At 40.1% G+C, this 27,754-nt stretch overlaps 1 protein-coding gene across 5 annotated transcripts in view; it reads right to left on the bottom strand.

Moving 5' to 3' along the window:
• Positions 1–27,754, bottom strand: part of Ssh2 (slingshot protein phosphatase 2) — a 244,958-nt gene that overhangs the window by 81,507 nt on the left and 135,697 nt on the right. For 2 of the 5 annotated variants that reach the window (XM_021178061.2, XM_021178062.2), the window contains exon 1: positions 26,323–26,608. The exons of the other annotated variants lie outside the window; for them this stretch is intronic. In XM_021178061.2, the coding sequence (XP_021033720.1) occupies positions 26,323–26,450 (128 nt within the window). In that variant the 5' untranslated portion in view covers positions 26,451–26,608. Of the gene's footprint in view, positions 1–26,322; positions 26,609–27,754 lie in introns of those variants that run through there. 5 annotated transcript variants of the gene reach the window in all.

Here is a 27,754-nt window from a genome sequence, read left to right as displayed (position 1 = left end):
TCACTTTGTAGACCAGGCTGGCCTCGAACTCAGAAATCCGCCTGCCTCTGCCTCCCGAGTGCTGGGATTAAAGGCGTGCGCCACCACGCCCGGCTCCAAGTTTTTATTGTATTTACTCATGGCTAGCTACTGTACTCGAGTTTCTGAATTTCCTTTTCAGGTAGTTTGTTATGAGTGTGAGGAAAAATGACTTTTGTATGTTCACCTTATATTCTGCAACTTTTCTGAATCTGTCCAGTCCAAATAGTTTTCTGTGCTCTGTGTGTGTGTGTATGTGTTGTCTACAGTCTTTGAGGGCCAGAAATGTTGTGAAGTCTTCAGCGTTTTCTATACAGGAGATCCTGTCACTGACAAACAACAGTCTTACTCCTTTCCAATGTTGATGTCTTCCCTCCCAATCTCCCTCCCTCCCATTCATCTTTCACCTAGCTGCTCTGGTTAGGACCAATTAACTTTTGTAAACAGTAATATCAGTGATAATGATGACAAAGAAGGAGAGAAAGAAAGAGACAAGATAGTGAAAAATAAAGTTCAAACAATAGTTGTTGGGTTTCTTTCTTTCTTTTTTTAAAAAGATTTATTTATTTACTATATGTAAGTACACTGTAGCTGCCTTCAGACACTCCAGAAGAGGGCATCAGTCATTACAGATGGTTGTGAGCCACCATGTGGTTGCTGGGATTTGAACTCAGGACCTCTAGAAGAGCAGTCAGTGCTCTTAAGTGCTGAGCCATCTCTCCAGCCCAACTGTTGGGTTTCTTGATGTCCAATCCACGGTGTTTACTATTTAACTATTTTTGAAATCCGTTAAAAGTTTGTTTGTTTGTTTGTTTGTTTTTGAGACAGCAGCACCTTGTGCAGATGAGGCTGACTTTAAAGTCACAGGGATCCGTCTGCATTTGCCTCCTGAGTGCTGGGGTTAATTAAAGGCATGGACTACTTACTATACCTGCCTTGAAATTCACTAAAAGTAGATTTTAAAATAAATTTATGAAGAAGCAATGATACACAGCACATCATTTTCCAGGGATAGGACTTCACAAGGTTGTATCATACATCAATGAGTTGATGAGGATTTGGAGGAAGCAGAAATCCAAATCAAAGTGATCTGAGGGTAAATGTAATTTTTCACTGAGTTTTAAGCAGGTTAGAGGGGAAAGGTTAAATAAAATATGTATCTGTTCCAGTATAGGAATAAATACTACTAGCCTATACCAGCTATGGAGATTGCTTTTCAGTCTGTTTGAGCTAGGCCCAATCACCTACTCCAAAGGTAACTCGGGATCCATGAAAATATAAGGATTACAGGGGAATGATTTTAAACACTAGTTTTAATACTAAAGGCAACATTTAAAATTATTAACAGGAAAGCTTCACACTGTAACAAATAGCTAACAAGGCTATATATAATTTCTATAGATTTCTTAAGCCAGTAGGGGACCATACCTATCAAAGGTCTGCCTTTAATCATTTAAGCTGGCTGAAGGTACTCAGTGTCTGTTTTAACAAAACAGTGGAAGACAAACCTGGGCATAGTGCTACTGGAGTTTAGGAGGCACAGGCAGGCAGATCTCTGTGAGTTCAAGCCCAACCTGATCTACACATCAAGTCAACTAGGGCTACATAGTAAGACCCTGTCTCATGAAGAAAAACAAGATGTGGTACACCCCCCACTCTCATACTCCTTTAACAAGTAAGGAATAATATAAAACACAGACACAAATTTACTCATTATTAAACAGAAAACAAATGTGAGAAGCATGGATAGCTCTAGTTAGACACACAGCCAAATTACAGGTGAAACAGGATTAGTCAGGTATGGGACAGTCAATCACAAGAAAAGCCAAGAATAAAAACTTAGACTTAAAAAAATGTAAAAAAAAAAAAAAATCAACTGTACCAAACATTGGGCTCCACAGCCACATTTACACAGATACCGTTTATCTGCTTTGAGTGCATGTGCCCACCACCTCCTTATCCACTTTTCTTGCTCCTGCATCCCCTTTCTTTCTCCACCATCTCCTGCCTAAGTTATAGATATATGGATACAATTTATTCTTATTTTATTGTTTAAAATATGGCTATCCTGGGATGGGCATAGTAATGTGTCTTCAAAAGGTAATATAATAGCAGTTTTAAATGTTAAGAAATTTAACAATTCTATACATATTATATATATTTTTTTTTTCTGAGATAGGGTTTCTTTGTGTAGCACTGGCTGTTCTGGAACTCACTCTGTAAACCAGGCTGGCCTCAAACTGAAAGATCCATCTGCCTCTGCCTCCCAAGTTCTGGGATTAAAAGCATGCACCACCACCACACAGCCAGTATCTTAGTTTTAAAGCTAAAAGTTGTTGGTGGGATGCAGAGATAGCTCAGTGACTAAGAGCACTTACTCTTCCAGAGGACATGGTTTCAATTCTCACCACCTATGTCAGGCAGCTTACAATTGTGTGTAACTTTAGCTCCAGGATAGTCTACTTTCTTCTGGACTCTGAGGACCTGTACACATGCACACAGACTCACACACATACACATAATTAAACAAAAACAAGTTAAAAAATAAGCAAGGCCTTACTGACAAGAGTGCTGATAAGATACAATGTCCTTTTGTTAACTCATAACCCTAAACCAAATGATAATACCAGAACCAGGGAAAAACAGGGAAGTGGCTGTGTGACGAAATATCTGAACTTCTGCTTAAGAAAAACTAGGTTAAAAAAAATAAACCTATGCGTATTAAAAAATGGGAAGAACAGACATGGTTGTCAGGCAGGCTGTGTTTTTTTTCCCCCTCTTTTTATAAAGGAAATTAAAGTTTTAATGTGTTTTCAGTTTTTAAAGAAGGAAAAAGAGAAGGCGAGAGGAAGGAAGGAAGGAAGGAAACTAAGCAGGGCTCTGAAGGAACCGGCCCCGTGGGAACAGTGAAGCACACAAACACATGGTTTGCGTAAGCGACATTTTAGAGACATCTGCCTTTGTGCAAGACTTGAAAAGTGGAGCTGTGGTCAACAAGTTTTTCTCTGCAGTGAGGGGTGGGGCTGTAGGGAAAGTGAGCTGTGAAGAAACCAACAATTACTACCCACAGGGCAGAAAAATGCAAAGTTTTTAGGTTAATGCCTGTGTTTATTGCCTATCTGTCCAAGATGCCTTCCATCAGCATGTCTACTAGTCAAACAAGGAAGAACTAAAGCTGCCCTTGTCTTTTTCTTTTAAAAATTTGTATTTTTATGTTTATAACTATTTTGTATGCATGAATGCATGCATGTATTATGTATGCATGCATGAATGCATGCATGTATGTATGTATGTATGCATGCATGCATGCATGTGTACTGCATATGTGCCTCAGGCTTGACACAAAGCAAAAGAAGCTGTCAGATCCTCTAGAACTAAGGTTACAGATGGCTGTGAGCTGCCATGTGGGTGCTGAGAATTGAACCCAGGACTTCTACAAGATCAGCCAGTGCTCTTACTGGCTAAATCATCTCTCTAGCCCCTGGCCATGTGTTTTTATATAAGTGACTGAGGCTCTTTGCCAACAATACCATTTAACTCTTAGGTAGAGCTACCCCATCCTTGTGGGAGAATAGATGGGGCAGAACTTACTGTTTAAATTTTCCTGTCACCTCCCCACTTGTTCTCACTTATATAGCTTATTATATGCAGAAAAACTCAGATTAAAAAAATGAAGATAATACAACTGTTGATCTGCTCTACTGCCTTATGTTTTATGTGTGTTCAATTTCATTTGTTTAGTTTGATGAATATTTTAGGTCTATACTGTTTTCTTTTGCATAAAGATACTGTAGGAAGGTTATCATATTGCTTCATAGTGTGCCTAGGGTAATGCATATATAGTTAAAAAAAACATGATTTGAAAACAGTAAGAGGGATGCCAAAGACTGAGGTACACTTTAAAATCTCCTTCAACTCAAAACACTTTCAACTGACTTGCAAAGTCCTACGTTGTGGTCTTTCTTGAACTTCCTTTTCTGAGAAGCTGGGTGTGTTGTATGGGTTACTGCCCTACATCTGTCTTCTGGGAAAGCTGACTACAAAAGACTTAGAAATCTCTTGTTCAGATTCCAGAACCTTCCACAGGCCTTACAGATCATCACTTTTCCACTTCTTTGACAAAGGAATGCCATATATAGGTTTGTATAAATGTGCTAGGTTAAAACGAAACAGCTGACCTAATCACCCTGCTACTTCCATATAGTTCAAAACTACACTTTCCTTCTAGTGAAACTATCAAGTAGAGCAGAAAACTGCATCAGGGAAACCAAAGATAGCCAACTATATAGAGACCTTAGGTCTAATGCAACACATTAAAAGGAAGGCAGGAAAGGGCTAATCTTTCTGTAGTTATATAATCTAGCAGTAACCTTGAAGTGTGGTTGTCAGGACCTATCCCAAAGATCCTAAATCAGCAAAATACACGACAGTGTTTTTGAGACTGGGGTCTCAGTATGTAGTTCTGGCCTGGAATTCACTATATGGACCAAGCTGTTCTTAAACTCACAGATCTGCCTGTTTATGCCTCGAGAGTAGTGGCACCATGACCAGCTATCAATATATATATTTTAAAGTGCTGCAGTTGCCTCTGAAAGTGTGGTTTAAAATTATTTTTCAAGAATGCATCACACACACACACACACAAACAGCAAAAACAACACAGGGCCTGGAGAGGTGGCTCAGTGGTCAAGAGCACCAGCTGCTTTTCTAGAGGACCTGGGTTTGATTTCCAGAACCCACATGGTGGCTCACAACCATCTCTAACTTTAGGGGATCCAATGACTTCTTGTGGTACCTCTGAGAACACTGGGCTTGTAAGTGGTGCACAGACTAAGTGCTGGCAAAAATATCCACAGAGATAAAACAAAATAAATGTTAAAAAGAATATATCATAGGTTTCATTAAAAATACTTATCAAGAATATATCGTGCAGCAAATTACTGTTCTAGGTACTGGTAACATAGCAATAAACATAAATTCAAATTACTGACAGACTTGTGGGATGGAGGTAGGATGAGACAAGTCAATAAAATATCAGGTGGTGTAAATGTGCTGGGGAAAAAACCCTACTGGTTCAACTGCTAAAAGTGTCAAATAACCATGGTCAGAGAAGGGCTCTCTGACAGAGAGGCTATTAAGGCAAAAGGTTAATTAATAATCAGTGAAATATATCACTGCCCTTCTAGAGAAGGGGACAGGGGTAGAACTGTCCTCCGGATCAGCTAGATAATCTTCCCTGGAGAGATAGAAACCAAATTCAACTCTATTGTTCTAGTTAAAATGTGGAATGGGGCTGCTGTAAACACAGGGGTGGGGGTGGGGGTAAGAAGGTAAGCAGTACAAGGATCCTGTACGGTTTGCCAAGGAATTTGGGCTTATCTTGAGCATAGCAGAAAGCCAGAGTTTACATTTACAGAAGGACTCTTCTAACTACAGTAGAGGAAACAGGCTGGACAATGGGTGAGGCTTCAAATGGGAGATAGCTATGACTTTGGTATCTTAGGTAAGACAGAAGAGTGGTCTAAAGCTGGAGAATGCAGAGTAGATGGATATGAGGTACTTACTCTCTAGTTCATTTTCTGGTACAATGGAAAATTTATTTCATGAAGAAATTCCAGTTGTAAGGAAAGCCAGACAGAAATGCTTTGATATGCACAAATTCCTTCTACTCATAAAAAATATTTTCTTTGTCCCTCTTGACAGGCCCTTTGGTCTTGAACAAATACCAATGCTTTAAGCCTTTCACACAAGGATTAAAAAAAAAGTCTATTTACATGGCTATTAACTCTTATACTACCTGCCTTTGTCCTAACTTTTCTTAATTTCCTCTCCCCACTAAGTTATACTTTGTTAAACCTCACATTTGAAATCAAACTTGCCTGTTCCTATCTGCCAGCTGACAAGCTCATCAATTCAGACAATCCACTGGCCTTACAAGTAATTCTTCCTCATGGCACTTTGTTATCACACATGTCTATATCATTTCCTGCCAGGTACCAGACTTCCAGCATCAAGGAAGAACAGCTGGGGAGAATGCTTTTACACAAAGGACTTTCCTCCTTCCTACTGACTTTAGCGGATATGACAGTATACTGATAGGCTTTAGTTAAATGAATGGTAGTTTAGCTAAGTTCTGTACTAGTGTGTTAATTGTGAGCTGACAACCAAGGAACAGTAAACGTGTCAACATGTAGGACCCTCAGGTAAACTGCCCAGTGTTAGGAATACCATAGGAAGATAGTTTTCAGTAAGTCAATATCTCCATCTCTAGAATGAGGGAGAACAAAGAACTGACATAAAACACAACCACAGGGTATCCACAGAAAGAACGGTATGTCTAGAGAATAAGATCTGATCCAATTTATATCTAATTACAGAAAAGCTGCCAATATTATAAAGTTGAGAAAGTTTGCTTCCTGTTCCTCTTCTGTAAACGAGATTGTGACACTTATGATGCTATGAGTGAAATAGGATGAAAAAACGAGGTGTCTGTTCCTTTCAGAACACAGCCATTTAAAAAGTAGCTCAGCACCGACAACCCAAAATATCTCTGCAAGTGAGACTTCCAGTTCTCAGATCCCATTTCTATTGACTTACAGGAAGCAGTACACAGGAGTTACTTAATTAGCTAGTGTTGTTTTGTTTTTGGTTTTTAGAGAAGCCTTACTGTGTTAATGTAGCCCAGGTTGACCTTTAACTCAAGACCCACCTGCCTTGGCCTCTGCAGTGCTAGTTACAGGTGTGCATCACTAGGCTGGAGTCAGGGCTTTCTAATGCCAGGACATATGGCTATCAGATTCCTTTGAGTCAGTTTTGTTGTCTTAGACATTTTCTCTGGAAGATGATGAGTACTTCACTTACTTCAGAGAAACATGTAGATGTAGACAGAAAAACAAAATAAAACAAAACAAAAACCAGAACCTGAGGTAATCAAGACTTCTCAGCAGGCAGAGGTACTCGCCTCCCCGCCCGATGACCTGAGTTGTATTCCCAGGACCTTATGGTAGAAGGGGAGAAGCGACTCGGGAAAGTTGTCCTCCAACTTCTACATGTCCACTGTGGCATGCACAGAAGCAATTTATAAAAAATGTACTACAATCTCACAGTTTTCGTGTCATTAGTAAAGTCTCTAATATGGAGTAAGTTAATGTAGAGCTCAGTTCCTTCATGTAACACTATGAAAACGCTCATTAAGTTTGAGTTCAGGAGATTATTACTGAGAATCTTAAAATTACTCTCTCAGGGAATGGCCAATCAATAACCAGCCCAATTTGAGAACCATCCCTCGGGCAGGCGTCAGTCCTCAACACTACTAATGATAGTCTGTTATGCTTGCAGACAGGAGCATGTTGTCCTCTGTGAGGCTCTACCTAGCAGCTGACTCAGACACATGCAGATACCCACAGCCAAATAAATTGTGGATGGAGCTTGGGAATTCTTAGGGAAGAATAGGAGGAAGGATTGCAGGTCCGGAAGGGAATATGAACACCATGGGAAGACCAACAGAGTCAACTAACCTGGACCCTTGGAGCTCTCAGAGTCTGAACTACCAATCAAAGAACATACACGGGCTGGACCTAGGCCTCCCACTCCCATGCAGCAGATGTGCAGCTTGACCTTCATGTGGGTCCTGAACAACTGGAACGGGAGCTGTCCCAAAAGCTGTTGCCTGTATGTGGGGTGTGTTCTATTAGCTGGGCTGCCTTGACTGGCCTCAGTGTGAGAGGAAGCACCAGGATGGGGGCATACTCAGGGGAGTCCCCACCTGCTTAAGAGGAGAAGAGGAAGGAGGATGGGAGAAAGATTGTAGGAGGAGGTGGCCAGGAAGGGGGCAGTGAGTGGAGATGTGAGTAAGTAAAAATAAATAAACAAAACAACAAAGAAAGTACACCCTCAGTCCAAGATGAGATCATTATATTTCTATGGCAATTAAACATGAAAAAAAAAAAAACCTGCTAAGCTTTTCAAAGCAAAAGAAGTGTAACCTGTAAAGAATCCTATAGAGATCAAAATGGGTCAGGCTGCCCGACAAGCAAGATTGTTCAGAAGCTATATGGGACTCCATATTGTTTAAGACACCAAATGGTTAATGTGTTCACTGGCTTCATGCTTCCACTGGAAAATTTGCTGTAAATAGAATCCTTTTCTTCTCTGTTATCAATTAAACAACAATAATAACAGGATAGGAAGGGGGGATTTCTTTCATAGGAATAATCATTATAGAAAGACTATGGAGGTAGTTTTATACTCTAAAAAGAGTAAGGGGCTAGAGAGATGGTTGAGCAGTTTAAGAGCACTGGCTGTTCTTCCAGAGGATCCAGGTTCAATTCCCCAAACCCATATGGTAGCTCACAACCATTTGTAACTTCAGTTCCAATGCCCTCTTCTGGTCTCCTTGGGCACCAGGCATGCACACGGTGCACAGACATATATGTGGACAAAACACTCATTCACATATAATGTAAAAAATATTATTCATTTAAAAAGAAAGTAAAAGAACGCCATATAAGCTAAAACAAGGCATAGGGAAATCACCATCACTGGTTGTAATATTGATTCACTTAGTCTCCTAGTAAAGTCAGTTTATTTCTGTGTCTGAGTTTTTTCTGTTAAATAGGCAGGGTTGGTGATATCTACATGATATCTCACATGCTTGGCGAGAAAACACACACAAAAAAGAGTCTTCCTAGTAAGCCATAGTTTTCTACAAAGCGGATTGTAAAGTTCAAATCATCACTGTGCAAGACCTAAGGTCCATGAAGCTTATGGTTTATTTTTTGCATTTCAATAGTTGTTAACTTTTGGTTAATAAAACAGAAACAATAAATCATGAGCTGGGTATATTTTCATATAAAAATAACTTTGGCTTGTTTTTCGTACTTTCATTTAGAAACAAGGGTCTCTCTTTGATACCAAGGCTAGCTTTGAATTGTGATCTATTTCAATTTCCCAAGTAGCTATAAATACAAGTGTATACCTCCATACCTGGCTTGCCTATATTCTTTTATAAGTAGGCTTTTATATTTTATTTTCATCTAGTACACAATTTTTTACCTTTTGAATCTTGTATTGTTAGAGTGTTTCTATTTCCTTAAATATAAATGTAACACTAGTGAGGAAGACCAGTGAAGGTCATTCTACTGTCTCGTATAGTACTAGTAGCCAAGTCCACCTTACTATATTTAGACAAGATATGCTCACCCTATTAAAGATAGAAGGCAACTCAGTCCTACGCTTAGCTCACAGCAGTAGGTCGGTAACTTCGTCATGGGAAAAGACACCAAAAGCAAAACTATCAACTTAGCATCCTTGACAGCCACCAGAACAACTAATGCTCAATTTTATTCCATCCTGAATGGTGGTATAATCTCCAGCACAGAGCTAAAGATCTCTATCATACATAAATCTGGCACAGTCATGCCTAAAGCAATGCTATGAATACCTTGCATGCAACTCACTTGCCAGGACTGCCTGCCACACCTCAAGCAGAGACAAAGAGCTGCCCAGGTTAACAGGGTAAAATGTTCAGCAGTTTTGTCTCCTGGGAACTAGAATAAACAGGTTTTCAACTTGGGAGTCACCAAGTTGAAAACGTCAGAAACACCAGGAACTAACAGTGGAGAGTTATCCGGTAGTCTTTTTTTTTTTTCCCTTCGAGACAGGGTTTCTCTGTGTAGCCCTGGCTGTCCTGAAACTCACTCTGTAGACCAGGCTGGCCTGGAACTCAGAAATCTGCCTACCTCTACCTCCCGAGTGCTGGGATTAAAGGCGTGCGCCACCACCACCACTTGGTCCGGTAGGTAGTCTTCTGGTTGACAGCTTCCTCCATCATGTATCCCACAAAGAGCCAAGAGAGGGCAAAGCTCACTTGTATTCTTTACCTATTCTGTCCTAAGTCTAATGTGCTTATAGAACTTAGATTTTTATCACTGACTGATTGACTGATTTTGTTGTTTAATGGCTAGGGAAAAATCTTCTATTTCTTTTCCTTCTTTCCTTTCTTTTTGAGATAGGGTTTCACTATATAGCTCAGAAGAGAAATTTTAAGAAAAAAGAAAGAAAAGAAAAGGCAGCCACAGTGGTACGCACATGTGAGCTAGACATGTGGGAGGCTGGTACAAGAGGATCTCTAATTCAAGCTACTTGGGAGTTCAAGGTCAGCCTGTACTTAAAAGCTAATATGGTACCAATGAGATGGCTCAGTAGATTAAAATTACCGGCAATCTGAGTTTAATTCCTGGAACCCACAAAGAAGTGAATGAAGAAAGCCAACTCCACAAACTGTCCCCTGACTTTTACACTGGTACTGCAGCATGTGTGTCTGCCCTTCCCTCACAGTAGTAAACTAAACAAAAAACAGAAAGATAAAGCAGGGGTTTGGGAGTACACTGAGGGATAAATAACAGAGCTCTCATTAATTCTATGCATTTAAAATCAGACAATTTCATGGGTTTATGGAGTCATATAAGGTCTGGTGGTGTAGATAGTTCACACTTGGTTTAATCCTCTAGTGTTATCTTCAAATTCTGAGTGATTTATGAACAAGGGGTCCTATGTAGTTAATTTGAACTCTAAAGTTTATAAAAATTGTTTAGAAAGAGCCTATTTTAATAGCTCTCGTAAGAAATGGAACTATTATTCACCTTTCCTATTGTTTTGCTCCTATCACGTCAAAAGAAGATCCTAGGAGTCAGGAGGGATGGGTCAGCAGTTAGGGGTACTGGGTGTGCTCTTCCAGAGGACCTGGGTTCTACATGATGATTCACAAGTTCACAAACAAAATCTGTAATTCCATGTCTAGGAGATCCTTTTTCCAGGCTCTGCTGGCACCAGGCATACAACTGATACAGAAATAAACACTCAGGCAAAACACCCATTCACATAAAACTGCAACTTAAATAATAAAAAAAAACACATGTTAATAAATGAACTACATGAATGTCACCTAACTGATTTTCTGTTCTAAAACTAAACTAGTTGCCTTTTATTTGTTGTCTGTTATCTCACAGTAACCGAGAATGTGGCATGTAGCCACATTCCTACATTAACAATCTCTGAAGTCTGAAATTTCTAGTACCTCCCAACTTAACTTAAAAAAAACCAACCCACTCTTTTAAGAGTAAGATTTTATTTTTATTTTACGAATATGACTGTTTTGTCTGCATGTACCATTCTTAATGGCTGAGCTATCTTCTTTAGCCCCAAGAAACACTCTTGAGAGACTTTTTTCCCCTTGTTTCTGCTGACTGTAGAAATAGTAATTTTTCTCAGGAGCTAAAAGGCTGAAGCTGGGCTGCAATTCAATTTCCCATTCTAACAGGTCAAAAACTGATGCCCTGAAAGCAACAGTGACCCCACACCATTCACTTTGACCTTTAGACTCCTTATCAGGGACTTTCAATTTCTAACAGCAGTTTGACAGGCCAATCACAGAGGCCCATTCTGTTGAACAAAGGTTTTACTATGTAAAAGAGATGAGCTGTGGGTAGAGATAGGATCGACAAGGTGCTGAACTCACCCTCTGTACAGCAGTGCAGGACTGCTGCCACTGCCAAAGTGAGACTTTACCTGAAAAGCCTCTCCTGCCCATAAACACACTCCCTGAAAGCAGGTGGATTTAAAACAAAGACGGGCAACTGACACTAATGGAGCTTGCATATACCTGGGCTTTCCTTTTGCTGCTTTGTAATTATCACCCCCTCCCCCCAACACACACACACACCTGTAAACTTTCCATAGCCTGGTCCTTAGGGATAGTTAGATCTGTTGGTGACCTTCAAATACAGCTTTAAGAAACATACTTGTCTTTTCTCTTACACAATACTCCCATGTCTCAAAGATGGAAAGAAACTATAGGTTCAAGAATTTTTTCTTTTTTTGTTTTGGTTTTTTGAGACAGGGTTTCTCTGTGTAGCCCTGGCTGTCCTGGAACTCACTCTGTAGACCAGGCTGGCCTCGAACTCAGAANACAGGGTTTCTCTGTGTAGCCCTGGCTGTCCTGGAACTCACTCTGTAGACCAGGCTGGCCTCGAACTCAGAAATCTGCCTGCCTCTGCCTCCCAAGTGCACCACCACTGCCCGGCTTTAAGTGACATTCTCTAAAAAGTTAGAGACATGTATTCATTGTTTACAATAAATAGTTAAGAAATTCTAATTTCATAAGATCACTGGCAATACAAACTAGTATTATTTAAAATTTTTGTATCACTAGTAAGACAATACCACGGGAAACTTCAGGGCTTAGTCTTCTGATACTTCTATGTCACCTTTCATTATCCAAGGAAGTCAGGGCTGGAACTGGAGGCAGGAGCTTACGCAGAGGCCATGGAGGAGTGCTGCTTATTGGCTCGGTCTCCATGGCTTGCTCTCTGCTTCTTCTTCTTTTTTTTTTTTTAATTTTTTTATTGCGTATTTTCTTCATTTACATTTCCATATCCCCAAAGTCCCCCATACCCTCCCCCCGACTCCTCTACCCACCCACTCCCACTTCTTGGCACTGGAGTTCCCCTATACTGAGGCATATAAAGTTTGCACGACCAATGGGCCTCTCTTTCCACTGATGGCCGACTAGGCCATCTTCTGATACATATGCAGCTAGAGTCACGAGCTCTGGGGGGTACTGGTTAGCTCATATTGCTCTCTGCTTCTTATAGAACCCAGGACCACCAGCCCAAGGATGGTACCACCCACAATGGGCTGGGCTCTCCCACAGTACCACCTGCAGTGGAGTGTGGCAGCACATACATCTTTAATCTTTCCTGGAGGAAGACAGGTGGTGAGGGGACTTGCTGGCTAACCAGTGAGCTCCAGACCCAGTGAGAGATCCTGTCTCATCAAATGAGGTACAAAGGTTGGAGATTTAGCTCAATAGTAGAGGCTTACGTAACAAGTACAGGCTCTGGGTTTAGTCCTCAGTAATAAATATTACCGAAATAAAGTGAAAAATGATAGAGGAAGATACCCAGCATGAATCTTTGACCTCTACACACTGACACACACGTATACACACATATATACAATATAACACCCACATAGAAAATACATATACACACACAGAAAAAGACTTAACAGTAAATAGCTTTAGAAAATAAGAATAGGAATAATGCTTTTTCATTGTTTTGGTTTTTTTTGAGTCAGGGTCTCACTATATAGTTCTTGCTGTCCTGGATCTCACTATGTAGACCAGGCTGGCCTTGAACTCACCGAGATCCACCTGCCTCTACTTTCTGAGTGCTGGGATTAAAGGCATGTGCCACCACACCTATCATGAGAAATACTTTTTTGTTTTTGTTTTTTGAATGAAAGAGAAACAATGTTTTCTGACTTTTCTATAACAAAAATATGTATCATCTGCAAATAACAAGAAGTAATCAGTATTTTCTTTACTAAGAAGGCCACTTCAACTTAAAATAATTACCAAGAGCAAGTTCCTTTTTAGGTAAGTAGATGACAGAGTGGAAGTAAACTACAAGTGTTTATGTGCATAAGGCTTTTTTGGTTTTACTCGTGGTATGTGAGCACATGCCCAGGTGAGCAGTCCTGTGGACACAAGAGGTCCCACTCTACCAGTTCTCATTTTATTCCCTTGAGACAGGATCTCACTGAACCTAGAGGACAAAGAGAGAACATTCCAGTTGTGTGGGTGTATCAGACTACCATGCTCAAGACTGAGAGTCACAGGAGTGAATAGCCAGATCCAGTAGGTATACTCAGGTATTTTAAAGACATAAGCAATACAGAAATACAATTAAAACAATTGTTTGTAATACTTAAAGATAATCCAAATAGTAAGTTTAAATCTTCCATTTTTTTTAAGTCTGAAAAATAAACTATACTCTTTAAATTCATTTGGTCAGAACCCACTAAATTATATAAATATGTGGTTTATCTTGCACAGTCTCAGCTTGTCATATTTCTTGGTGTTAGTAAGGTACAACCACTAACTTTTGAGTATGTGAAAGTTGCTTTTTTTCTCACTTGGGCTTGGGGTTAACATGTCTCCTGTGCAGTTCTTGAACTTAGTAACTGACACAGTCAGAAGATTATTATTTGTGTAAAAGATCACCATATCCACTAGGATGGTTCTCATGTGTGTTTAACTTAGAAACTAAAGAACTGCATTCTACTTATACAGAGTGATAACATGGAAAGCTATAAATAGCCATTAGCCCATGAAGCTAATAATCAAGCTGGGAAGAGGAAGAAGAGGAAGAGAAAGAAGGAGGAGGAGGAGGAAGAGGAAGAAGAAGAGGAAGCAATCAAAGCAGCTTCCCTTTATAGCTCATTCTCTTAAACAGTATAAAACCCATGTCATGTGAATCACTCTGCCTAGAGTATGATGCTGGTGAAATACCTAGAGCTCAGCACCCTGGTGAAGCAGACAGGGCTTACTTTGGATTACTTCAAGTCCTTTCTATACTCTATTAAGTATAGGTACTAGCAGAGAGTGTAAGGCTTTCTGTCCTTATGCAGCACATGAGGGATTATGTTGTTATTCCAGCCTCTTGGACTGACTCTTTAACAACAGATTTTCAAAGCTGTCAGCCTCCAGAACCTACTACAGTGGGTGGCTTACAGCTGCCTATAATTCCAGCTTTCAGGGGATCCATTACTTCTTCCAGCCTCCTCAGCACCTATATTCACATGTACATATACACACAGACACACACACAAAATGTTTTAAGGGGGGCTGGAGAAATGACTCAGTAGTTAAAAGCCCTTACTGCTTTTACAGGGGACTCAGGTTCTGTTCCCAGCACCTTTATGGTGACTCATATCCACCTGTAACTCCAGTTCCTGGGACTCCCTCTGGCTTCCTAAGGTACCCACACACAAGTGGATGCATATAAACTCATGCAGGTGTAAATACATATACAGAAAAAAAGTAAGAAAAATTTGTGCTGGGCATGGTGGCAAATTATAGGACTTGGAAGGCAGATCTCTGTGATGTTGAGGCCAGCCAGAGCCACATGAGAACCTATCTAAAGCAAGGGAGAGAGACAGATGAAGAGAGAGCTCAGGGGTTAGAAGCATTGGCTGCCCTTTTAGAGGACCTGGATGCAATTTCTAGCACCCTCATGGTGGCTTACAACCTTCTGTAACTCCAGTTCAGGAGAATCTAATGTCTTTTTCTGTGCTGTGTGAGTGCCAGGCATGCACAAAGTACACATACATGAATGTAAAATACCCATATTTATAACCATAAAATAAAATAAATTTTGTTTTGTTCTATCCTGTGTTTTGAGACAGAGTTTCTCTGTATAGCTCTGGCTGTTCTGGAACTTGCTCTATAGAGCAGGCTGGCTTCAAACTCACAAAGATCTGCCTACCTCTGTCTTCTGACTGCTGGAATTAAAGATGTGTGCCACTACCACCCAGCTAATCAAAAATATTTTAAAAATGAAAATTACATTGAGAATTCACATCACTTTCGTCTTAGTGTTCTATTGCTGTGAAGATACACCAGGCCCATGGCAACTCTTATATAAAAGAAAGCATTTTACTTGAGGCTTGAGTATAGTTTCTTTCGGAGAGTGGTTCATTATCATCATGGCAGGGTGCATGGTGACAAGCACAGCAGGCATGGAGTTGGAGTAGCTGAAAGCTCATCCTGATCCACAGGCAGACACACACACACACAGATAGACAGAGAGAGAGACAGAAAGAGTGACTGGGCCTGATGTGTGCTTTTGAAACCTCAAAGCTAACCCCCAGTGACACAAGGGCACACCTAATTCCTTTAACCCTTTCAAACACTTCCTGGTGACCAAGCATTCAAGCCTCTAGGGCCATTCTCAATCAAATTATAATTCCACCTACAAGTTCCCAGACTGATGGTTCTAAAAAAAAAAAAAAAAAAAGATATAATAACGGGATTATTTTAAATGTTCACGAGAACTAGGGATATTAACACTTAAGATAAACTGTAATCAAAAAGGCATGAAATGGAAGAGGGTATTGAAGAAGTGGTCTCACGCCTTCTGTTACAAGCAATACTTGTTTTAAATCAGTAAAGTCAGAAATAATCTTATTTAATTGGCCCTCATGGATATCAACTGATTTTTATTACATAAAATTCAAAATATAACAGAAATAAGATGCATGAGAAGATGCTGAGCTCATAAGCCCCAACAGCCTTTTCCTGGGGACAAAGGACGCTTCAAGATGTATTAAGTGCTTTTTTTTTTTTTTAACAAAAATCACTACAAAAGATAGTCAATATAATTATAATCCAAAAGTAAAACATTCAGGTATAAAGTACACTATTATGGTTTGTGGGTATATATGTAAGCCTTGGATCAATAAATATGAAGTGTATTTTCAAACATTCATGTTTGCAAAATTACAAACTCTCTTGTGAATCATTTCATTCAAACTCTATAGTCTTATAAAATCAGGCAGCCATTGAATCTAATACATGCAACAAAATGGATTATTTAGCTCATATAAAAAGATAATTCTACATCTATGCACTGAGACCTAAACTGTTCGAGTTGGTTAACACTGGTTTCTCTTTCCTAGAGGATGATTCAAGGCTCCAGATCTTGTTACTTTATCAGCTGTAACTAATGTAACATGCCTGGTTACTGAAAGAAGGGTCACATCCCTCTAAAAACAGATTAACATAGAAAACCAACTTACTAAATCCATACAACATTTGAAAAGGGGGTGGATCAAATTTGATGTCTAGTATGTAACACTGATAATCTATTTATAAATCACTAGCTATATTTATTCCAAATCATAGGAAAGTCTAAAATGTCCTTAATGTTTTTAGCATATTTCTTCAAGTTAAACATAATTGAGTATGGGTGGCAACATCCTTCCTTATTTAACAGAAACCAGCTAACTAATTTTATCTGCAAACAGTTGGGATATTAATTATTTTTTAGAAATCTAGAAACCATATGGTTAACGACAAATTGATTGACAGTACCTGTATCGTTCTCTATTAGCCCCAATGCAGTTAACATATAGTAAATGTATGACATTTTAGATATATATGTATTAGTATATTCAAATTTATTAGAGAGACCAAAGAGAAGTGTCCATGACAATTTATGAAAGTTAGAGCATCTTTGTTATTCCCAAGGTCCAACAACTCTTGGACACAGAGACTGACATCTTTAATCATTTCAGCTTTGAGAAGTGGCTTCTTAGTATAAGTCTAGAAAAATTGCTCAATTTTAGAAGAAGAGATGTTAAGTAGCAATAATTCAGAAAAACTACCTACTCTTTATCAAACAGAAATCTTGAGTACAGAAACCCTCCATTCCAGTTCATCTTCCCTGTGCAAACCTACAGTTCAGTTAACTTGGGTAAGCATAATTCCAAGGCCAAAGTTCAGAGCTTATGTCTGCCCTACCTTCTAGACTAATTATTGCTCCACAGACTGCAAACAAAACCAAGTGTAGATAAAGCCACACAAACATACTATCAATAATGAAAACAGAAAAGTACCTTTGAAAGCTCCCAACAGCTCTCTGGTAACTTGTTCTTATTTGTAGGCCATAACACTAAAAAAGACTTACTGAATGTAAACTAATTTCATAACTTTAAAAAATAACAAGACTCTTCAAGAATCAGAAATAATCATAAAAACCGTATGAATTTGTTAGCTGTAGCCACTCCATGCTACTCTATTACTAATAAAGGGAACGTAAAAGCCGTGTGTGTGTGTGTGTGTGTGTGTGTGTGTGTGTGTGTATTTTTGGTTTGTGGGGTGGGGAAGTTGGCAGACACCTTTAACCATAGCATTTGGAAGGTAGAGGAAGATGGATCTCTGTGAGTTCAATGCCAGCCTGGTCTAAAGAGTGAGTTCCAGGACAGTCAAGGCTACACAGCAAAACTCTGTCTTGAAAACACAACAATAACAACAACAAACCAACCAAAAAGTATTCAACAAAATTAAACTAAATCATAAAAATCTTTGCAAATTAGTTGCAATGAAATATTATCAACATGTTAAGCAGTATATGCAGGAACTTGTAGCATAATCATACTGTTTACTAAACATAAGAAGCATTCCATTTACAAGAGGAAAAAAGACAAGCATTGCAATATTTAACTAGTGGCCCCAGTCAAAGCAATTTAAGAATTATTTTCAAAGAGACAGAACTCACTTATAGATAATATAACCATTATCCTATAGAAGGTGAGAAAATCAAACTTAAAAATAAAATCTATATTAGAAACAAAGAACAAGGATGTCTGATTAAAAAAAATAGACACAGCCCCTGTTAGACAGCTCAACAGGCTAAGGTACCTGATGACCTCATTCAATACCTAAGACCCACATACTAGAAGGACCTTCCCAATATGGTTCACCTACACTCACACACACACACACACACATGCACACATGTAATTAAAATGATAAAAAAGAAAATATGAAAAGTTTAGTTACATTTGTGACATACATGTTTGACTAATTAGAAAAGGTCTTGATAACCAGGCTTGGTGGCACACACCTTTAATCCCAGCACTCAGAAGTTAGAGGCAGACAGATCTGAGTTCAAGATCACCTTGATCTACATAGTGAGTTTCAGGACAGCCTACATAGTGACACTTTGTTAAAAACAAAACAAAATTTTCTGACAACCTGTACCCCTCCAAAAAACTAAACAAAACCTGGGAACCATAAACAATAAATTAACAATAAAAAACAAGGAGGTAGGCCCTGCCAAAGCATATATCAAAACATCAACTAAATCTTTAAGCAAATGTTGTGGTGTTAGTGTATGAATATAAAAACACTCAAAAGACAAGATTATAAAAGTAGGCTTTAAAAACAGGCTTATGTATGGCTTAGCAGTTAAGAGTCCACATGTACATCTATGAGCAGACACATGCACATATGATCACAAACATGCACATACATCAAAGCTTTTTAAAAAAGGTATCTTCTTTTTTTTTTTTTAAGAGTTATTTATTTTATGTACATGAGTGCACTGTAGCTGTCTTCACACACACCAGAAGAGGGCATCGGATCTCATTATAGATGGTTGTGAGCCACCATGTGGTTGCTGGGAATTGAACTCAGGACCTCTAGAAGAGCAGTCAATGCTCTTAGCCACTGAGCCATCTCTCCAGCCCCACATCAAAGCTTTTACGCACATGTAGCTTCATAGAGATTGGATCAGCAACAGCAAATGCTGTTCTAGGTTTCCTTTCTACCAGAAACAAGCCATGTATTTCTGTCCAAATTACGTCACTATTTTTTTTTTCTAATTACTTACTACATCAAATGCTTTTCCAAATCTGCCTCTGAAAAATATAAAGTAGTGGCTGCCAAAGTGTGGCATACACTAACGTCATGAGCATCATTTAGGAACTTGTTAGAAGAGCAACTCTCTAGCCTACAAGTTCAGAAACCAGCAATTTGTGTTTTAACAAGCACTCAAGGTGTTTACGATGAAAACTTAAGCCTGGAAAAGAGCATATGAAATCAGCTGGACAACCAGAAAGAGGAACTGAAAAGTTAAAACAAACAAAACAAAAAAACTCAACATCACCAAATTACAAGAGCAAATGTTGGCAGGAGGATCATGAGTTCTAGGCAGCTTGAGCTACACAGCAAAGCCCTGTCTCAAAACCAGAAAACATGGGGCTGGAGAGATGGCTCAGTGGTTAGGAACACTAATTGCTCTTCCAGAGGTCCTGAGTTCAATTCCCAGCAACCACATGGTGGCTCACATCCATCTTTAATGAGATCTAATGACCTTTTCTGGTGTGTCTGAAGACAGCTACAGTGTAGTCACATACATAAAATAAATAAATAAGTCTTAAAAAACAAAAACAAAAAACACACCTGAAAACAGCCACCTCCCCCTGGGAAAAAAAACCAAGGTCATGAAAGTCAATGTTATATGTTGGATAATTTCAATATGCTTCACTACTGTAGACCTTGAACTTTTAGAGACCATTGATGTAAAGTCAGTAATTCAAATCCATACACTCAATCAAGAAAAGAAATATACATATTTTAGTTCAAGGATAAAAAGCTAAAAGAAGAACAACAACAAAAACCCTCATTAGCAAACCAAGAAATGACTTAAATATGTAAGTTCCTAGACTTCTGAGTAGAGGTTTTCATAATGGAATCATTTTTAAAAGTAACCTTGGGTTGGAGATGGCTCAATGGTTAAGCTCTCTTACTGCTTCCACAAAGGACCAGAGTTCAATTCTTAGCACCCACATTACTGGCTACAAGACACTTGTATTCCAGCTCCAAGGGATCCAACATCCTTTCTGACTTCTAAGGGCACCTACATGCATGCGTATAAACACATACACACACTAACTAAATATTGAAAAAAAAAAAAAAAGCCAGATGTGGTGGAGCACACCTCTAGTCCCAGCACTCACCTGCTAGAGGTAGATGGATCCCTTCAGTTTTTTCAGAATTTTAAGAGGTTTTTTTTTTTTTTTTTAAAGATTTTATTTATTTATTACATGTAAGTACACTGTAGCTGTCTTCAGACACTCCAGAACAGGGTGCCAGATCTCGTTACGGATGGTTGTGAGCCACCATGTGGTTGCTGGGATTAGAACTCTGGACCTTCGGAAGAGCAGTCGGGTGCTCTTACCCACTGAGCCATCTCACCAGCCCAAGAGTTTGTTTTATTAAAAAGCATATGTGGGCTTTTACAGGGGACAGAAATTTTTTTTTTCATTTTGATCAGACTGATTCAAGAGTTTTTTATTTAAGACTTATTTTTCTTTATGTGTGTGTTGTGTATATAGGTGAGCATGGAATCTAAAACAGGGTATCAGATCCCCTGGAGCTGGAGTTACACTTGGTTGTGAGCTGCCTAATATGGGTGTTGGGAACTAAATTCAGGTCCCTGCAAAAGCAGCAAGTGTTCTTAACCACTGAGCTATCTCTCTTGGCTCAAAATTCTTTAAAAATATTATGTATATGTTTGTGTGTGTGCACATGTATGACATACATGTGGAGGCAGAGAGCAACCCTGTGTGTCATTTTCAGGGACCTCCCTCCAGTACTTTTGAGACAGTGTCTCTCACTGACTGGCCTGGATGACCTGAGTCCTAGGGATCTTCCTAGGATCTTTTCCATTTTTCCAGTACACTGCCAGGCCTGGCATTTTTATGTGGATTCTGAGGATTCAGCTCAGGTACTCAAATGCTTTACTGACTGGGTTATCTCCTCAGCCCTGACCCACAACTCTTGAAGTTCGATCAGGTGATTCTCTTGGGTTGTTCATATCTCCTGATCCCAGTAGAATTAATTCATATTTATAATAATAGTAACTTTTTTTCTTGAGATAGAATCTTATGTAGCCCAGGTTAGCCTGTAACTCATTATGTAGTGGAGGATGGCCTCAAATTCCTGATCTTCCTGTCCTTATCTCCTGGGTGCTACAGTAGCAGTTATGCACCACTAGACCCAGCTTAACCTGATTACTTAACATTCTTCTGTTAATAGGTCAAAAATAACACATTTGGTGAGTTTTATTCAGTGGTAAGTGGAGACATTAATGCAACAATAATGGCATGATTATCAGTAAAACTGATACACAGACTATTCTGTGATATATATCTCAAACATATATATCACAATTGAGAGTCACAGAGTCTACAAAATCATCAAAAGCCACACTGTAAAGGCCATGAGTTTTCTCTGACAGGAAGGTTTTTATTTTATTTTATTTTTTTATTAGATATTTTCTTTATATACATTTCAAATGTTATCCCGAAAGTTCCCTATACCCTCCCCCTGCCCTGCTTCCCTACCCACCCACTCCTACTTCTTGGCCTTGGCGTTCCCCTGTACTGGGGCATATAAAGTTTGCAATACCAAGGGGCCTCTCTTCCCAATGATGGCCGACTAGGCCATTTCTGCTACATATACAGCTGGAGACACAAGCTCTGGGGGTACTGGTTAGTTCATATTGTTGTTCCACCTATAGGGTTGCAGACCCCTTCAGATCCTTGGGTACTTTCTCTAGCTTCTCCATTGGGGGCCCTGTGTTCCATCTTATAGATGACTGTGAGCATCCACTTCTGTATTTGCCAGTGCATAGCCTCATATAAGACAGCTATACCAGGGTCCCTTCAGCAAAATCTTGCTGGCATATGCAATAGTGTCTGGGTTTGGTGGCTGATTATGGGATGGATCCCCGGGTGGGGTAGCCTCTGGGTAGTCTATCCTTTCGTCTTAGCTCTAAACTTTGTCTCTGTAACTCCTTCCATGTGTATTTTGTTCCCTATTCTAAGGAGGAATGAAGTATCCACCCGTTGGTCTTTCCTCTTCTTGATTTTCTTGTGTTTTGCAAATTGTATCTTGGGTATTCTATGTTTCTGGGCTAATATCCACTTATCAGTGAGTGCATATCTACTGACTTCTTTTGTGATTGGGTTACCTCACTAAGAATGATATCCTCCAGATACATCCATTTGTTCAAGAATTTCATAAATTCATTGTTTTTAATAGCTGAGTAGTACTCCATTATGTAAATGTACCACATTTTCTGTATCCATTCCTCTGTTGAGGGACATCTGGGTTCTTTCCAGCTTCTGGCTATTATAAATAAGGCTGCTATGAACATAGTGGAGCATGTGTTCTTATTATCAGTTGGAACTTCTTCTGGGTATAAGCCCAGGAGAGGTATTGCTGGATCTTCCGGTAGTACTATGTCCAATTTTCTGAGGAACCTCCAGACTGACTTCCAGAGTGGTTGTACAAGCTTGCAATCCCACCAGCAATGAAGGAGTGTTCCTCTTTCTCCACATCCTCGCCAGCATCTGCTGTCNCCTGAATTTTTGATCTTAGCCATTCTGAGTGATGTGAGGTGGAATCTCAAGGTTGTTTTGATTTGCATGTGACAGGAAGTTTTTGTAATGTCACTGTGGCCTATTTATCCTTTGACTCAAGTCTCCTAAGATTTGTTACTTGGTTTCTAAACACATCATTTGACTAACCAAGTAAAAAAAAGGAGAACAGAAATCCTCTAAAGGGCAAGCCCTATCCTGACTACTGATCACTTGCCTAAATGTTCATGAATCCTTTCCCTTAAGCTCAAGTTATGCTTGTATAAGTCTTTACTTGGGACTATTAAATCTGACCCCACCCTTTATGAGGCACGAGTCTCACTACATTGCTGAAGCTGGCCTCAATTTCAAGATTCTCCCGTGTCAACTTCCAGAGTAGCTAGCTATAGCATCTGCAGGCACAGCTACCATCCTGGCTCCTAGCTATCTTTCTGAACCTTTCAGTCACTCCAGTTAGTCTTTGCTATTTATAATAAACCTGCTACTGCTTGAATTGCTCCTATCAGTTAAGGTGTACACCATCAGGTCTTAGAAATAACACTTCCCTTTAGAAAAGATTAGCACTGTTCTTCTAAGACCACAGGCTGAGAATCTGATTTGAAAGTCTTTGTTTATCACTCCATATTTTCACCTTTCCTTCCGGGAGCTCATTAATGTCTGAAGACAAGTCGCAGTCCCCACGTTGAGGACGTTTGCAGTAAGCAGCAACAACAAATGTATTAAGCCCATGGATGTTTCTAATGATGATGAGCTAAGCAGCACTGTAAATGTTTAATAAATATATCCAAAGCAATACTAGTTATGTGGAGTTTAGAAGTCAAAACAACAGCAAAGCTCTCTTAAGAATAAAGTGAGTTGTGTATGCTATAACTCAGTGTCCGAGTGTTTACCTAGCATGCGTCTAATATCCAGCATTTCAAAAAAGAGTCAGAGAGATGAGAGACAAGGGACAGGGAAAAAGGGAGAAAGATCCTAAAAATTAGGGGCAGGCATGGCACCACACACCTTTAATCCCAGCACTCATGAGGGAGAGGCAGGAGAATCTCTGAGTTCAAAGACTAATAATAGCAGTTCCAGGGCAAACAAGGCTACATGATGAGATCCTGTCTCAAACAAATCCTAAAGTTTGCCTTGCTAGTGGCACCTACTACCCAGGAACCTAAGGCAAGAAGACTGTGAATTTGGGCTCAGGTTGGAATATGTAGCTAGACACCCTCTCTTTAAAGAAACAAAATAGGAAGAGATTATTCCAAAAAATTGCTTAAAAGTTTATCATCCTACCTTAGCATCACTCAGCAAAGATCTTTACTCTGGGTCTCAAAAGTGACCCTGCAGTTACTAACACAAAATACCATTTTTATAGTGATTTAAAAAACTGGATGAGGATCTTAAGGAGCTTCTGTCACTTATTGGTGTAGCTTTGAGCTCCAGTCTCATTACTGTAAACACAACAAAGTAATTCACAGGACTCCCGTGATGGCTAAGTGAGATAACACATTAAATTCAGCACAGTGACAAGCGGGCCATAGGTGGCAGCTGTTAGCTATTATTAAATTCAGTTAACTCACTTTTGTTGCAGTTTTGCAAGGTGTTAACTAACTATATGATCTCTTCTGAGCTACTAAGGATCTACCAGCACAATACAATCTACCATTGAGACACAGAACAGGGGGAAAGGGAGAGAGATCTGTTGTATTGAATTCACATTTTACAGTGGAAGAAAACAAAGTCAAATGATTCTCCCAAGGACATTAATAAGTAGGAAAAGGTATCTAGACCTTTTGATCTCACTAGTATTAAAAATACTCCTCTCTCAAGTTTAACAACATTTAAGTTCTGGAGCTGGGACCATACAAATAGGACCACAGAGCATTTGTTCTTTTTGGCTTACTTCACTTAGTACAATGTCTTCACAGTTCATCATGTTCTAGCATATGTCAAAATTTCCTTTTTTAAAAAAGACAGTATTTTTAAGATTTGTTTTTATATTTTTATTTATTATTTTAAATTATCTGTGTTTGTGCAGGTATGTGCAGATGCTAGAGGCCTTGGATCTCCTGAAGCTGGAGTTACAGGTGGTAGTGAGGAACCTGAAGCAGTGTGAGAACTTGTCTTCCCCAAGCCATACTCCTTACTGATGACTGTGGAATCATGGCTCCAGCTCCAGGATATTCTTTTAAGAAGTGGAATAATGTTGCAGTGTATGCATGTAGGGCATTTTGCTCACCCATTGACTGTTCAAGGATGGGTCTTACACTGCCCCCTTTCCTGAAGTACTAATAAAACTATTCATTTGAGTGTGGTTATTAAATTTCAGACTATTCACTCCTTTCCTCCTCTTTCAGTCCATCTCCTCTCACCTCTTTAGAGTTAGGTAGTCTAGTGTGCAGACTTTAGCGAACTGGGCAGTAAAGTCATTTCCCCCCTTTTGCTATCTTTCTCAGGAGTTCCACCATGATTGACATAAAGGAAAAATATGAACCTCAAATCCGTTTAATTCAATTGGCAGGATAAAACAGTTTATCAATAACTAAAATAGTAAATTAGGAATGAATGTATCTACAAATCACTTTATATGCTATTCTCTGTGCTTTTAATAAGCAATAATGAAAAGTTTTTGCTGGACATTAAATGGAGAGGGATGGTAGCAACCCTGTTTGGGGCTGGCCTAGGGAAATCTCAGCAGGTGATTCCTCTGAAGACAATTTAGAAGGAACTCAAACACACTAACTAAAACTGCTACTATCTTAAGTAACCTTAAAGCTATCCTCTGGATTAAAGACAGAGTTTGAATTCGTGGAGTTCCTCTACTTTCGACTTTATAACTGTGAAGTGAGATTAACCACAAGCTTCAGCACACAGCTCTTACAAGCAGGCAAACCACAACGGAAAGGAGTAACAGCCTGACTTCAAAAACAATGACGATTTAAAGATGAGTGTGAATCCTGCACTTGAGTGATTCAAAGAGTACAGGAAGGCTTGTGTTGTATGTACTAGTCAGGAGGTCATAAAAGAAAACCACTGAAATCCAATTTTCTGAAATCGGACTACAGCAGCATGAACCTCTTTGTGTGAACCATAACAGAAACGTATAGTCAAATGCAAACTTAAATAAGACTCACTACACTAAGTTGGTTGCCAGCAGGATCCACAGGACCCTTGAAACATTTCTGCCGCTATTCTGATTCTATCAACCATTCTCCCCAGTCTCGCGTGCTACAAAGTTCGGCAGTCACTCAGTCACCATAGACGTCTAAGAGGTTAATCCATTTTCAGACTCCTTCAAAGTTCACCGATATTCTTCCAAAAGATCTGTTCTCTAGGTTCCGGGACACTCCTTGCCTCCACGAATCGCCCAACACCTCCACCCCACCATCCAGACCAGATGCATCTAGACCTCGCAGCAAGCATGCTGCGTTTTCGCCCTAGCTCGCTAATTCGCGCCCCAGAATGTCTGGAAAAGCCGCTTGGAAAAGCAAACTTTCTGAGCATTTGCAGAGGCGGACTCACAGCTGGTTGATGGCGTTCTGCGAGATGACCGCATTGGCAGAGAAGTAGGGGATCATGTCGGGGCCACCGAGGCTGCAGGTGCTGGCAGGGAGCGCTTTCCTTTCGCCGGTCAAAGTGCTCAGGGTCATGAAGTCGACTCACACTGAATAGCTCCGCATCCTGGACCGGCGTTGGAATAACCCGGGCCCGAGACGCTGGTTCCTGGCGGCCGACCTGGGTCCGCCCGGGAGCTCCGAGGTAGCCGCCGAAGCCCCGGGGCTCCGCCGTGTACTCTGGGCAGTCGGGCGCTGCCAGCAGCCCTCCCCCACCCGCGTCCGGGGCGGGGCGCCTGGGCGGGGCGGTCTAGAGCGTCCGGAGGGTGGGCCTCGCCGACGCTCCGCCCCAGGGCTCCTAGCGCCCACGCGGATCCCTCAACGCTTACAGTCCTCCTGGGTAAGGGGGCTGCGGGAGACAGCAGCCTGGGTGAAGGGAGAGTAATGGGCAGAGAAAATTTCTCTACTCCGAATGCTCAAATGAAAAGTACCGTATCTTAAACAGATCTATGTACTGTAGCCTCTTAACCAGCTCTATGCACTGTACTGCAAACAAACCAAGTTTATGAATGGTCTTCAAAGTTTTTAAAGGTCTCACAAGTTAAATATGTATCAATGGTTTTCTTGGGTCCTCAAAAGGTGGAACTAGAGAGATTATAGTGTGTGACAATGTGGACAAGAATCTGCTAACCCTTGTAAATAAATATAGAGGGTTCAACAGCCTTAGTTGTATGTACAATTTGTGAAGATTAAATATCCCAATGCCCAAACTACACATTGGACCAATTAAATTTTAATGCCTTTGGAACGAGATCTAGATGTCGGTAGTTTTCGAAGATAGCCTGTTGTTTCCATCTACGGCGTTTCCCATCAAAGGGCATTCTCTGATGCCTTACAAGGTTTAAGCCCTTCCCATGCTCCTTGCAATGGGCTGTACAGTGCCTTTCACCTGATCAGGAACTAGCTCTGAAAAAGGAGCCTCTTTCTGTTTCAGGTCTTGGTTTACAGGGGCCAGTACACCGAAGCACCCCGCAACTCCTCATCCTCCAGCTCCCCTCTGGCTCTTCCTTTCTTACACCAGGGCAAATACTTTAGGGACCACTGTTTTTTTAGTATCTCTCTCTCTCTCTCTCTCTCTCTCTCTCTCTCTCTCTCTCTCTCTCTGTGTGTGTGTATGAATGAATGAATCCAAAAGCCAGAAATTAGTGAACTTTAAAAACAACTTTACTAACCAACTAGGAAAGACTTTCAATGTATTAGAATCAAGAAAAACTCAAATCTTTGTTTTATATGAAAGTACAGGGAACGGGGCCTAGCAAACACAGGAGTGGATGCTCACAGTCAGCTATTGGATGTATCACAGGGCTCCCAATGGAGAAGCTAGAGAAAGTACCCAAGGA

Source organism: Mus caroli, chromosome 11 (assembly GCF_900094665.2).
Source record: "Mus caroli chromosome 11, CAROLI_EIJ_v1.1, whole genome shotgun sequence".
Taxonomy (NCBI): domain Eukaryota; kingdom Metazoa; phylum Chordata; class Mammalia; order Rodentia; family Muridae; genus Mus; species Mus caroli.
Note: the sequence above shows the minus strand (reverse complement) of the source record. Positions and strands in the feature narration are given on the sequence as shown.